Raw genomic sequence first — 12,780 nt, forward strand, 5'->3', positions numbered from 1 at the left:
AAAAGAAACATGTATATTATTACCAACAAATATAATTAAATCATAAGAATGTTTAAAAAAAAATGGAAATTATAAAAGGTTATATATATATATACACCTTATATATTGCTATATTTTAATGTAGTATAGTCGAATATAACTCATATCTACATTTTTAAAAGGTTTCTTTTAAAAATAGGCAATAATTTTCATCATTAAATATATTATTAACAAATGTATTAATGTAAAGTGCCATACATATATGTATTTTTAAACTTGTTAAAAATATCACCTTTGAATAATCATTGGTTTTAAAAAAAAAAAAAAAAAAATATATATATATAATAAAATTAAGATTCAATAGGAAATATAAAAGCATAAAATATACTTTTACTCATTTAACAAAATTTTCCCATTTAAATCTGAATTTTATTTTATTATAAATATTATATATTATTTTTTTTTTTTTTTTTTTTTTTTCGTATTTTACAAGTAAAATGTTATAACAATTACATCATTAAATATACATAAAATAATGGTATGAACAATTCAGTTTTTTTTTTTTTTTATAATATATAAGGAATAATATTCACATGTATATAATATATATATATATATAATACATATAATACATATTATATATAATAATATAATGGGAGCTAAATTTTGAACTTAATATTTTTCAGTATTACCTATCCTTATTAATATGTAGTGGAAAAATATAGGAACGATAATTGTAATTTTTTATTGCAATATGATGATAGGTATATATAATTCTCAAAAAAAATATATACTGGATAAATCTTACTAAAACCTCAAATTTAATTAAAAACTGATCACACAACTTTTACAAAGAAATTGTAATTTATTATTTAGTATATTTAAAATTTATTATTTAAGTACATTATCTTTAAATTTTTATTTTCTTTTATATTATTATTGTTACTATTACTATTATATTTTTTTTCTTTTTTTATTAGCAAATACTGGTAACTTGAATTATTTTGCATATAATAATAAAATATGCACACAAATAGAGAAAAAAAAAAAAATATAAATATTCTTTGTAACTATTTTTTTTGTCTCATATATTTTTCTTTTACAACTCGCTTTTCCATTTATTTGATAAAGACTTTAAAAAAAAAAAAAAAAAAAAAAAAAAAAAAAAAAAACATTATATATTATTTGTTTAAACACATTTATTTGTTTTTGGGTATATTATTTTTATTTGAATTAAAAAAAAAAAAATACAAAGTTTTGTGCAATTTTTTTCTAAATTTTGTTTTAAAAAAAATGGTATTTGAATGTCTATGTTTTTGTTAATTTTTTTTGAAATTATAAAAAAATTCTATAATTATAACTGTCTTTATAATGTCTGTTAATTCACAAATTTTATATAAAGAAAATATATTAGCCTAATTAACTGATGAAATATTTATTTTAAAAATTTTTTTTTAATTTATAACAATTTTTATAATGTGGGACTTAATAAATTATAACATCGGTGGAAACGTTGAGAATAATGAAAATAGTGAAAATAGTGAAAATAATGAAAATAATGAAAAAAAAAAAGATGACCAAAGTGTGAATCAAAATGAAAGTACGAACATTGATTTAGTTGGGAATGCGGTTGATATAACTAATACATTGTATGAGCAGGTAGTCATTATTATACGAATATATATAATTTAAAACTGTCTTATTTTATCTACAAAACTGTCTTATTTTATCTACAAAACTGTCTTATTCTATTTGTAAAACTGCCTTATTCTATTTACAAAACTTCCTTATTTTATTTGCAAAACTGTCTTATTTTATTTACAAAACGTCACTTTTATCGTTATATACAAAACAAACGCGATTTGGCGTGTTCAAATCTGTATAAGGCATATTGTAATGTTTAATTTTCCCTATTTTTAGGTGCGTAACAATAATACTGCCTTTTGGAGCATGTTGGGATATGAAGTAAAAAAAGAAAGAACAAAAAATTGATAAATAAAATATGCACACTTTGACTAGCCAAATTGATAAATATTGTATGCACACCTTGACTAGCCAAATTGATAAATATTGTATGCACACCTTGACTAGCCAAGTTGATAAATATTGTATGCACACTTTGACTAGCCAAATTGATAAATATTGTATGCACACTTTGACTAGCCAAATTGATAAATATTGTATGCACACCTTGACTAGCCAAATTGATAAATAAAATATGCACACCTTGACTAGCCAAAATGATAAATATATAAAATGATGGTGTCTCAACACATTTACTTTTCTTGCAAAATGATACAACTACATACAATATTCCTTTTTGAATGTGCATAGACGAAAATATTTTCATCAAATTGAAATAATTAAATATGATTTAATGTATTTTTTTTAGGAAAATTCTAATCAGGTAGATCAAAATATACCAAATCAAGAAGAAGAGGGATACACAGAAACAATGCAAGATGAAGGAGAAAATAAAAAGGAAAAGGATTTCGAGCGGATTGACGATACACAAAATGATTCGATAGAAGAAATGGAAAGGATATTGGAAGAAAATGCAAAAGCAAAAATAGAAAAAAAAAAAAAACACAAAAAAAAAACGGAAAAAAAATCATCAAAAAATAGATTGGATACAAAAGATATATTCGAATCAGATAATGAAATTAATAAATCTCCATTTTTTAGTGACATCAGTTCATATGCTGATTATTGTACAAGTGATGATGGAAATAAAAAAAAAAATAAAAATGATAAAATTACATTGCCTGTTAATAAGAAAGAGGGCAAATCAAATGATGAAAATTTTAATATGATCAATGGAAAAACAAAAAGAGATTATCCAAATTATAAAAATGGTGTTAAAGAAAACCAAAATGAATATAATTATTCAGAAAAAGAAGACAATCATTCAGATAATAGTGAACAAAATACAACCTCGGCTCCTGATACAGTACCAAATGATTGGTTTTTTTCAAAAATAAAAGAAATAATTGAACCAAATATAAATCAAGAAACGTTAAATCAACTAATAACAAATAATTATAATAGCTTTAGTGAAGCAAATACAGGAATATATGATTTGATAGATAAAATAATACGTACTAATAATAATACTTATGATAATAGTCAAAATAGTATGAGCATAATAAATAAACAGTCATATCATGGAAATATATATGATCATTACAATTCTATGGATGTATCACCTAATGATAATTATAATTTTATTAATTATTCTATATATTGTATTAATAAAGAATTATCTGCAAATGTTGAAACAGAGGCTATAAATATGATGAAAATATATGCACACACATTTAATAAATATAAGAAAGATATAAATTATAAAGATGATTTATACAAAGATTTGTTAAATGAAGCAGAAGAACAATCTACTATTATTTTGAAAAATAATAGAAAAAAACGAATTTATAAAATTGATTTTTTTAACTTAGCAAATATGAATAGTGAAAATTATAATAATATAGTAGAATCTCAAAATGTACAAACACCTAAAATCAAACTTGAAGACATTTTTAAAATTAGCGTAAATTAAGATCAACACATTTCCCCACCCTTTTCCAAACCAATTAAATAAACTATATTAATATAACCACATAAAAATGTAACTATCAAAATTAATTCGAAGCGACCAAAATGCCCATTCGATATATTTCATGATTTTGTAAATTGTCTGCATGGAACCTATCAATAATCATGCTCCAGTTGGAAATTACCGAAAAAATTACCGAAAAAATTAGCGGAAATACCACTATACGCCTATCCCTTTTGTGGAACTCCTTTTTTGTCAGTTTTTATTTTTTTGACTATAACACCAAATAACTTAATTGCAAATTGTGTAAATTAAAAAAAAATACCATTAATTTTTACTTCTCCAAAAGTTGCTCATATGTTAAAAAAAAAAAAAAAAAAAAAAAAAAATTTTTTGTTGAATATAAAATGTTATTCATTTTATTATTTAAAAAAATAAATTATAGGATAAATTATATTATGCATTATGTATAGTAAAAAAAAATAATGCATATGCACAACGAAACATATATATGGGGATGGTTTTAAAATATTTGCATTCATTCTTATTTATTATATATATATATATAATACATATAGGCGTATACTTTTTGTTTTGCCAAAATATATTTAACGATTGAATATAAAATAAGTGTTGAAATTATAAAGAAAAACGAATGGAGAAAATAATATAAATTTAATAATATATATTTTATTATAGTTCTACAATTTAAGCGCATATTTCCTGCAAGCATTTATAATACAATTTTTACTCTAACAATTTGAAAAAAAAAAAAAAAAAAAAAAAAAAAAAATTATGTATAAAGATTTGTGGTAAAAAAAATAAATACATTTTTATATTTATAAAATAATTTGTACATAAAATACTATGGAGAAAGTTCATATGAATCATATTGTTTAATATATGCATAAACTCAAACTTTTGTAAAATGGTATTATTATGTTACTTGTTTAAAAATAAAAACACAAAAAAGTGAATATTTTATAAGCCCAATAAAAAAATTAATCTTTGGAAATATTCCCAACATATTTTTTATAATAATGCAAAGGCACTCCATTCTTTGATACATCAAAAACTGTACCATATCATATATAAGCCCATATATAATTCCGTAGATAAATAAATATTATTATGCATTTATGGGCATTTTTAAAATGGACATTCTCACGAAAAAGGGAAATATTCCGGAATGGAAATTAAATAAATTTAATAAATTTGAGGTAAATGAATTGTATAGTAATAAGTCAATACGATTTACAAATAACAACATACATGATGTTTTTATATATGATATAAAAACTGTAGATATTAACAATTTAATTAATTATATAATTTTGAATTTTTTGTGGAATATAACCAAAATAACTTTCTCAATAAAATTAAACAATAATAAAAATCACACATGCTTACAAAAAGATAAGCAAACAAATATATGTCTTGTATGCTATAATTGTAAAGAAAATAATATAAAAAATGTACATTATTATGATATATTTTTTTCGGAATTTTATAATTTAACTAATATATATAATCCTAATTTTTATATACATATTGAGTGTTTTAAAAATGTAATTTATCTATATATCTCATTTATATATTTATACAATGTAACGAAAAACGGTAATTTATTAAATGAGGTTATAGCTAATTTCCTATATCATGCAAAAATAAAAAAAGATGAAATATTACCTGCACAGGCAAGGGGAAAAAAAGATGAAATATTACCTGCACAGGCAAGGGGAAAAAAAGATGAAATATTACCTGCACAGGCAAGGGAAAAAAAAGATGAAATATTACCTGCACAGGCAAGGGGAAAAAAAGATGAAATACTACCTGCACAGGCAAGGAAAAAAAAAGACATTATTGCTTTCGCCATAATCGGGTTTTTAATTGGTAATAAAAATGTTGAAAATGGTGAAAATAAAGAAAATGGTAAAAATTGTGAAAATAATGAAAATGGTAAAAATGTTGAAAATGGTTCTGACAACAATGGGGAAAGTAAGAGGTCTGGAACAGGGCCGGGGAGTGGGGGAGAAAAAAATGACGAAAATGACGAAAATGAAAAAAATGACGAAAATGACAAAAATGAACAAAATGAGCAAAATTCGAGCGATAGTGAAGAGGGAGAAGATAACCCAAAGAAACAAAAAAAGAGAAAGAAAATGGAAAGCCCAAATAGAGAAGGAAATGGAGAAAGGAATGGAGAAGCGAATGGACAGGATGTAAGCCCGAAAAATAAAACGAGGAAAACACAAAATAAAAAAAAAAAGAAAAAAAATGAAGAAGATGAAGAGTATATTTCAAATTATCGAAATGAAGGAGATATTAGAAATATGAAAAGAAAAAGAAAAAAAAAACAACTAGGAGATGGTGAATATATTATTGATGATATATCTGAACCCAATGAAGAAAATTATGAAAATGATCAAGATGAACTTATTAATGAAAATAATTTATCAAAGGAAAGTGATAATGAATATATATATGATCAAGACTTAAAAATATATACAGATGAAGATATTGTAGAAGAAAATGAAATTTTAAAAACAGAAGTTTATAGTAATGATTCAGAATTTTGTGAAAATGATTATGGATCTGGAAGAAAAAAAAAAAAAAGAAAAATCAGAAAAAGTGTAAAAAAAGAAAAAAAAAATAGTATTAAAAATGAAAATAAAACAATAATTGGAACAAATCAAATTATTTCAAATGGTAAACAAATGTCTAATCAAATTGAAGAAAAAAATAATGGTTCTTCAAAAATCGAAATATCAAATATAGTAACTGATGGGAATGGAAATGTAAAAATAGATAATGATGATAAAGAAATATATTTAAATGATGAAGATGTAAAAAAATATGCAAAAGTAATTAATAAAATTAAACAAAGTTTAGATAACGAAAATATAAAAGTAGATACATATTCTATTAGTAAAAATATTGTAGAAAATGTTATAAAAAAATATAAAAATAAATTAGATATAAAAATGAAGTTATTTTCTATTTGTAGTAACTTATTAAGGCATGATAATTCTGAATTAAGAAAAAAAATATTAAATGGAATTATACATTCTAGTGATTTAGCAAATATGGATTCATCTGATTTAGCCCCTATAAGTTTACAAAATAAAAGAAAAGAACATGAAAAAAAATATTTTTATGAAAGTATTTATTTACGTGAAAATTATATAAATATAAAAAATGTTAAAAATAATGAAGAAGAATATTATCAACATAATATATTATATGATGAAAAACTTAAACAAGATAATAATAAAAAAAATGATAACACTAGTAGGAGTCGAAGTGTCTCTAGTAATAGAAGTAGTCATACATCTAATTTTGATAAAATTGATATAACAAATGAATCTTATAATAATGATGATAAAAAAAATATTTTAATAGAAAGTGTTAATAAAAACAATAGTGATGGAAAAAATGAACTAATTTCTCAACAAAATATTAATAACAATATATCAAATATTAAAGAAAAAAAAAAAAAAAAATCAAAAGAAGAAGAAGAAGATGATCATAATACTTATATAATTCCCTCAATAGAAAAATATGCTCTTGAAAATACATATGAAAATTTGAAATCTGCTTATAAAAATATGCCAAAATATGCTTCTTCTCCTATTTTAACATTTTTAGATAATTCATATAATAGGGTTCTATCAATAATAGATGCAAGTAGAAATGAAGAATTATGAAACATTATTTACTTCGCGAATTCATTTTTATTTTTAATTTTTTCTCCTTTGTATTCTCATGTTTTTGTCTTTTCTTTATATATTCACACAAATCTTTTTTTTACCCATTTATAAATATCTCACATATATATGCATACGTACATATATATATGGCCTATACATTTTTTACCATTTGTATATCGATTTTTTATATGCCATTGTTAATTTAAGAAACCATTAATTTATATTTTTTTTTTTGTCTCACTTATGCACCCCTACACACAAAATAGCTTAGAAAAATAGCTTAGAAAAATAGCTTATAAAATTAATTTAGCAATTTTTTTCATAATACACTTATACATATTATATATAATTTCCTTCGAATATGCAATATCACATCTACGTATGTACATATATAGATGTACGTTTGTAGGGATAAATTATTGTATGAACAACAGAATTTTATTTATTATTAAATTATTGTTGTATTTACCATTATATGTATATTTGGTGAAATAGAAAAAGGAGAAGATTTATTTTTTTTCCTTTTCTTTTTCTGTTTTCTTTTTTTTCCTTTTCTTTTTCTTTTTTCTTTTTTTTTGTCATTTTTTTATCCCATTTACTGTCTATTTTTTTGTAAAAGATATTTTTAAGAATATACGAAAATAATTCATTCTTGATGGACTATGAAAATCAAATTATTATAAATTCTGAAATAAAAATAAAAAATAAAAAGGAGGAAAATGGGATAAAATATGAAGAGATAGATAAAGTAGAGGGTGAAGAAAATTGGAACCCTCCAATAAATTGGCCCAAAAAAAAATCCGGAAAAATTATAAACACAACTCCATGTGAAAAGACACTAAATGAAAATAAAAATTGTTTAAAACTGGAGAAAAGGGTAGAAAATAATTATAACGATGACAATGTTAATAATAATAAAAATAGTAGCCATGACAATGTTAATAATAATAAAAATAGTAGCCATGACAATGTTAATAATAATAAAAATAGTAGCCATGACAATGCTAATAATAATAAAAATAGTAGCCATGACAATGCTAATAATAATAAAAATAGTAGCCATGACAATGTTAATAATAATAAAAATAGTAGCCATGACAATGTTAATAATAACATAAAGAATGACCTGTCAATTGAGATAAGTGTTCATGTTATAAATAAAAGTATACAAAGTGTTAAGAAATGTATAAGTAATCTTAAAAAAACACTTAATGATTATTATGAATCAGAATGTGAAAATTTATCTAATTATTTAAAAAGTGAATGTAGTAGTGTCGTTAAAACGGTGAGTAATTTTGGAGAAGTCGAATTTTTTGAAGAAAAAAATAATGGTGAAAAAAGTTGTTCAGAAAATATAGACAAAACAAATATTGAGGTATTAATTCAATCCGTAATTAATAAAAAAAATGAAAAAAAAAAATTTACAACTTTAGATATTATTGATGAATGTTTATCTATAGGGGATATTTATAATAAAAAAAATAAAAATAAAATCAATGATGTAATTAATAAAAATATAAATATAGTAACAGATCAAACAAATTTATTATATTCTCAACATTCTGGAGATATAAATGAACTAGATTTTCAAAAATGTGTAGAAGATATTTCAAGCTCATCAAATATTATACCAACTTTGTATAAAGAAAAAAATAATAATAATTCTTTAAATAAACACGAGGAGAAATATATAGATATGATCCCCGATTCTTGTAATTCTATAAATTATAATTTATCAAAAAACAAAAATGATTTAAATATTGAAAAAAATACAACATCAATTTTACCCGAATATTTATGTACAGGCAAGCTAAAAAAAATATACATATTTATAGCATTTTTTACAAAATATATTCATACATATTTCATATAAATTTACACACTTTCTCTTTTTTAGACACAAGCGAAAAAGCTGAAGATAATAATGAACCAACAAAGAAACATTTGAATTTAAAAGAGTCGGAAATATGTGAAAGTTATAAAATTACGGGTAATTATTTACGGAATTGTTACTACTATATTTATTCATTTATTTGTTTATTTATTCATTTATTTGTTTATTCATTTATTTATTATTTTTTTAAAATGTATTATGTAATTGAGACATAATTTACACCTTTAACAAATAAAGGTGAATAACTTAGATAATATTGCAATTTTTATGTTGTTTAATTTAGGCATTTTTTTTTTTTTGAATATTATGTAAATTTTTACCTGAACGTTCAGAATAAAAATTCAAAAAATATATAGTTGTAAAACAAGTAACAATAAAATATAAAAAAAAAAAATACACACACATAAATCCTACATTTCAGATTACCTGGAAAAAATTAAGGGATTTATGAAAATTGGAAAAGGAGATCTATCATATGATAATACAGGAATGTTTTTAAAAAGAAAAAAAAAATTAACAAGCTTATTAAGCCCTAAAAAAAGGATTAGTTATTTTGTATTACATATATTATTATTTTTTTCCTATGCCATTTTGGGGTTTTCATTTATATTTATAAAACGGATTATTTATAAAATATTTTTCGATCAAGATTTGTGATATTCATTTAACATGTTATTTGTGGAATTGTAAGAAATGTTTATAATCAAACTATTGAGAAAAAATTATTTGCCTAAAATAAACTTTTTCAATTAGTATTATTTGATTACAACACCACTGAATAACCGACTTTCTACATGCACACGTACATATATTGTGAATACATATTATGCACACGTAATGTATTATGCATACACATTATGCACACGTCATATATTATGCATGCATACCTATGTGTGCATTTTTCGCATTTCCCTTTTTAATTGTAAGCATCATTTATATGTTCATAATTTTTCGGTTTATGTTCCCCTTTTGCGTAAATAAAAATAAATATTAAAATAAAATAGTTGTATGGAAATAAGGTATGCGCATTTATCCATTTTAAAAAAAGAGTGTGATAAAATAGTAGCATATAATGTTTTTAATATTAATTATCGCTTATATCATTAATTTGTAATAAAAATATAAATAAGAATAAAACGAAATTGCGGAACCAAAATATATACCGCACGTCTATAAATATATAACGCTATATAATTACTTATCATAATGTTTAAAAAATTGTAAAATAAAAAATTCATTACGAATATGACATGAGTATGTATCATTGTAAAGGTAATAAAAAAAAATTATGCAAAAATAAAAAATAATAAAAAAAAATATAAAAAAAGAGTAACTAATCTAAATTCATATAAATTAAAAACTAAATATTAAAATAAATATCTCTTTGTAAAAAATAAATTATTGAAACATTTCAGTCCTATTTATGGAAGAGTTGGTTCTGAAAAAATTGTTGTATTCTCACATGTTCCTCCAAATTTTTCTGTGATAAAATACGGAGAGAAAAAATGTGTACATGTATGTGCATGTGTATGTACACCGTTTTAAATGTACAATACATGTCATTAGCTATTTTTTATTAGCTATTTTTTTATTATTTATTTTTGTCTTACTCTCTAACTGATCTGGGTCAACTTGTTCGAGCAATTTTTTCTAAAAAAAAAAAAAAAAAAAAATATATATATATCACAAGATATTGAAATATATGATCTATTCCATATTAAAAATGATTTGTTAAATTTTTATGTATTTTAGAAATATGAATTTTCTTACATCAATTTCTGAAGAGGTGATAGAAATTTTTTTTTGGGTATTGTACTGAAAAAAAAATAAGAAGATGTGGAATTCTCTATAGCATTTTTAATACGTATAAGAAGGATATGCATAAATAAGCATGCATAAGTAAGCATATGCATAAATAAGCATGCATAAATAAACATATGTATAAGTAAGCAGGTGTAGGCATATATAAATTACGGGTATGATAGATTTAAGCATATGCCACATTCCGGATATAAAGAAAGGTGCACTCAAAACAAGCATTTTCGACAATCTTGACCTATAATTACACTAAAATAAAAAGGGAAGATAAATTTTAAATACGTGCATGAGTAGTAGCTGGTGCATGAGTAGATGGTGCATTAGCAGATGGTGCATAATTGTTTTATAATGGTTGTATTTATAATTACGCTTAAACTTTGAGATATCTCCTTTAATGTTGTTATAGGAATATTTAAAACATTGCATGATGATAAATCTATGATAACTCGCCATTGTTCTACCTTTCCCTCAACAAATAAATTTGATATAATAAATTCTATATAAAAATAATAGATATAACAGTGTGTTATATATAAAAATTAAAAAAAAAAAAAAAAAAAAAATTATATAATATGCATCCTTATGTTGATAATTAAAGTATTACCCAGCCAGTAATAAGCAACCTTTAAAACGTCTTTCTGCAAAAATTAAAAATAGCCACAAATGTCATATAATTTTTCGTTAATAATTGCTTGTTCATAATTATTTTTTCACATTTTTTCACATTTTTTCACATTTTTTCGTTCATAAATTACCGTGTTAACTGTAATGAAGCGTTTGCAATTGATGACAATAATTGGATGCATATTTTTATCTCTTCCATGAACATAAATATATCCGTTGTTCTGTAAGAAATGACAAAAGTTGAAAAAAAAAAAAAAAATATATACATAACTGTTAAATATGCCAAGTTTTATAAAATCGTTATCACTGTATTGTCATTATCATTATTGTCATTACTATAATATCCTTAATATCTTCCCGATTTACTGGAAGATTTTCATCTCTCCACTTTAAATGTCTGAGCATGTCAACGTAGCATTTATCATAAACAAATTCGTTCCTAAAATAAAAGGCATAGAAGAAAACAGTTTGATATGTTTCATTTTTTTCATTTTTTCAACTTTTTTCTAATTTTTCCACTTTTTCGAATTTTCCACTTTTTCCACTCTGATAACTAACCCTTGCAAAAATCGTAGCACATAATTATCATCACTAAAAACGGTGTTTTTAAATATATCATCATATGTGCGTTGAGGATATGAAGATTTAGAATCTTTGGCCAATTCTGTTTCTTTAATAATTGCATTATTTATATAATTTTTTAATCCTTGAACTTTTTCTTTTTCAAATTCGTCTAACTCTTGATTGCAAAATATATATCTTATAGATTTTTCCCCAGTTTTATGATACTGAACAATTAAATTAAAGAGAGATAAATTGTGTATACCATTTTAAAAATATGAGCAAATAAGCGAGCAAGCGAAGTGGTATAAGTTGGCAATATATAAGAATTTTCATTTTCTAAAACAGTAGAAACATATTTATATATATATGGCCATCGAAATTTCTTACATATTTTATTTCATCTTTAGTTGGGGTATATCCTAAGACTTTTTCAGTTAAATATTTATTGTTTCCAGTTTCTGGCATTTTTTCAATATTGTGTAAAAAAAATAACAGAATTTTATACAGAAAAATTAAATTATTTTTCCTAAAAATCTATAAAAATATAAATTAAATACAAATATTATTGGAAAATATTTATTATCAAGCATAGATGCAAATATATGTGTATATAGCCATGATAATTTACTATCATTATA

At 22.3% G+C, this 12,780-nt stretch overlaps 4 protein-coding genes across 4 annotated transcripts; 3 read left to right on the forward strand and 1 right to left on the reverse strand.

The window, feature by feature from the left end:
• Nucleotides 1-1,455: 1,455 nt before the first annotated feature.
• On the forward strand, nt 1,456-3,535 carry PY17X_0922500 (conserved Plasmodium protein, unknown function; the record flags this gene model as incomplete). The annotated part of the gene is made up of 3 exons (XM_022955990.1): nt 1,456-1,638; nt 1,900-1,944; nt 2,372-3,535. 3 exons carry the CDS (start codon nt 1,456-1,458, stop codon nt 3,533-3,535), a joined length of 1,392 nt encoding a protein of 463 aa, XP_022812191.1.
• A 1,151-nt stretch (nt 3,536-4,686) lies between these two features.
• On the forward strand, nt 4,687-7,239 carry PY17X_0922600 (uncharacterized protein; the record flags this gene model as incomplete). The annotated part of the gene is made up of 1 exon (XM_718623.1): nt 4,687-7,239. One exon carries the CDS (start codon nt 4,687-4,689, stop codon nt 7,237-7,239), a length of 2,553 nt encoding a protein of 850 aa, XP_723716.1.
• A 658-nt stretch (nt 7,240-7,897) lies between these two features.
• On the forward strand, nt 7,898-9,793 carry PY17X_0922700 (conserved Plasmodium protein, unknown function; the record flags this gene model as incomplete). Its single annotated transcript, XM_022955991.1, has 3 exons — nt 7,898-9,041; nt 9,140-9,232; nt 9,558-9,793. The coding sequence occupies 3 exons, from the start codon at nt 7,898-7,900 to the stop codon at nt 9,791-9,793; spliced, it is 1,473 nt and encodes a 490-aa protein (XP_022812192.1).
• A 764-nt stretch (nt 9,794-10,557) lies between these two features.
• PY17X_0922800 (CRAL/TRIO domain-containing protein, putative) lies at nt 10,558-12,607 on the reverse strand (the record flags this gene model as incomplete). The annotated part of the gene is made up of 10 exons (XM_022955992.1): nt 10,558-10,616; nt 10,747-10,786; nt 10,907-10,951; nt 11,111-11,203; nt 11,323-11,450; nt 11,559-11,592; nt 11,710-11,799; nt 11,915-12,017; nt 12,137-12,366; nt 12,530-12,607. The coding sequence occupies 10 exons, from the start codon at nt 12,605-12,607 to the stop codon at nt 10,558-10,560; spliced, it is 900 nt and encodes a 299-aa protein (XP_022812193.1).
• Nucleotides 12,608-12,780: the final 173 nt, after the last annotated feature.

This window comes from Plasmodium yoelii (assembly GCF_900002385.2).
Source record: "Plasmodium yoelii strain 17X genome assembly, chromosome: 9".
Classification (NCBI taxonomy): domain Eukaryota; phylum Apicomplexa; class Aconoidasida; order Haemosporida; family Plasmodiidae; genus Plasmodium; species Plasmodium yoelii.